The sequence below is a fragment of the Temnothorax curvispinosus genome, unplaced genomic scaffold (genome assembly GCF_003070985.1).
Source record: "Temnothorax curvispinosus isolate PA1 unplaced genomic scaffold, ASM307098v1 QBEX01010508.1, whole genome shotgun sequence".
Classification (NCBI taxonomy): domain Eukaryota; kingdom Metazoa; phylum Arthropoda; class Insecta; order Hymenoptera; family Formicidae; genus Temnothorax; species Temnothorax curvispinosus.
The window spans coordinates 1028-2161 of NW_020220288.1; the positions used below are offsets into that span (position 1 = coordinate 1028).

Sequence of the window (1134 nt, forward strand, 5' to 3'; positions counted from 1 at the left end):
GTTGTCGTTCGCCTCCGAATCCGCCGTCTCCGTAGGAGAAATACTCCTCGGCGCGGGTCGATCGGCCAACGTCGAGAACATTTCGCGCCGCGGTAACCGTTCCTTTCTGATTTTTTTCCCGACGCGTCGTATTCGGCCGACGACGCGACACTGATGCCTTGGAAGGGACATGCCGGTATAAGTAGGAAAGATTTGACTTATGTCGCGCGTGGCGCGGTGTGGAAAATTTGCGCGGTAGTCTACTTCCTTCGGCGGATGCGGAAATCGGAGAGCCGAACTCCGGTGTCGTCATCGTTCCAATAATCGCTCGCCGACGTTAGCGAGTTATCGTTGAAGCGTACGATTCGATCGAGGAGATCGCGCAACTGCTGCATCAGTTCGGCCTTAGGGCAGACGATATTCAGTATCCGCAGATCGAATTTACCGGCCGACGAGACGGTCCTCGTAAATTCGTTGAATTTATAAAACTGCGACCGAGTGGTGAAGTACAGATTGCCGTCGATGTAGCGGAATATCGACGTCACGCCTTTCGGTATTCCGGGAAACGTCGCCTCGAGGGGCGTAAATTTGGCGACTCTCTTGTTCCGGTGGGTTTCGTTTTTTTCGCCCCCCGCGTTACCGTTGTACACCACGTAGGAACGTCCTCTGTGGGTGTTCACCGCTCCGTTGATCAGCGCGTTTTCGGGAAATCCGAGTTCTTGCAGGGTCTTCGGCCAACCTGGCCGTAGACTAAATTCCGGATATTGAACCAAGTATACTAAATTATCTACGAACACCATGAGATCGCCGGACGGGGATTGATAGGCAGCGGTCACGCGCGTGTAATTGTCGTGAAGAAAGCTCATGTGCTTCGAGAGGGCTAAAGGTCCGTTGTACGTCCTACCGTCCAGATCGACCGACCAAACGTAACGTTTGTACGAGATGTACATTCGATTTTCCAAAATCAATATCCCGTTTACGCGATCGAGGCTGCACAGGTCCGGCGACGGCGGCGGCGGTGGCGCCGGCGCTGGCGTCCGACGCGGCTTATCGTTCTCAATTTTTTCACCGTACAAACGTTGAATGTCGGCGATGTCGTATTGGTCGAGCTTCACCGGATACTGCTGGTCCGGCTGTATCGCGAACATCACCGAT

At 54.1% G+C, this 1134-nt stretch overlaps 1 protein-coding gene across 1 annotated transcript; it reads right to left on the minus strand.

The window, feature by feature from the left end:
• Positions 1–239: 239 nt before the first annotated feature.
• On the minus strand, positions 240–1127 carry LOC112460415 (matrix metalloproteinase-2-like). Its single transcript, XM_025025073.1, has one exon. The coding sequence runs from the start codon at positions 1125–1127 to the stop codon at positions 240–242; it is 888 nt and encodes a 295-aa protein (XP_024880841.1).
• Positions 1128–1134: the final 7 nt, after the last annotated feature.

Excerpts from the sequence above, each read along its gene's own strand:
- LOC112460415 (XM_025025073.1), bottom strand. The coding sequence starts at position 1,127 with ATGTTCGCGATACAGCCGGACCAGCAGTATCCGGTGAAGCTCGACCAA.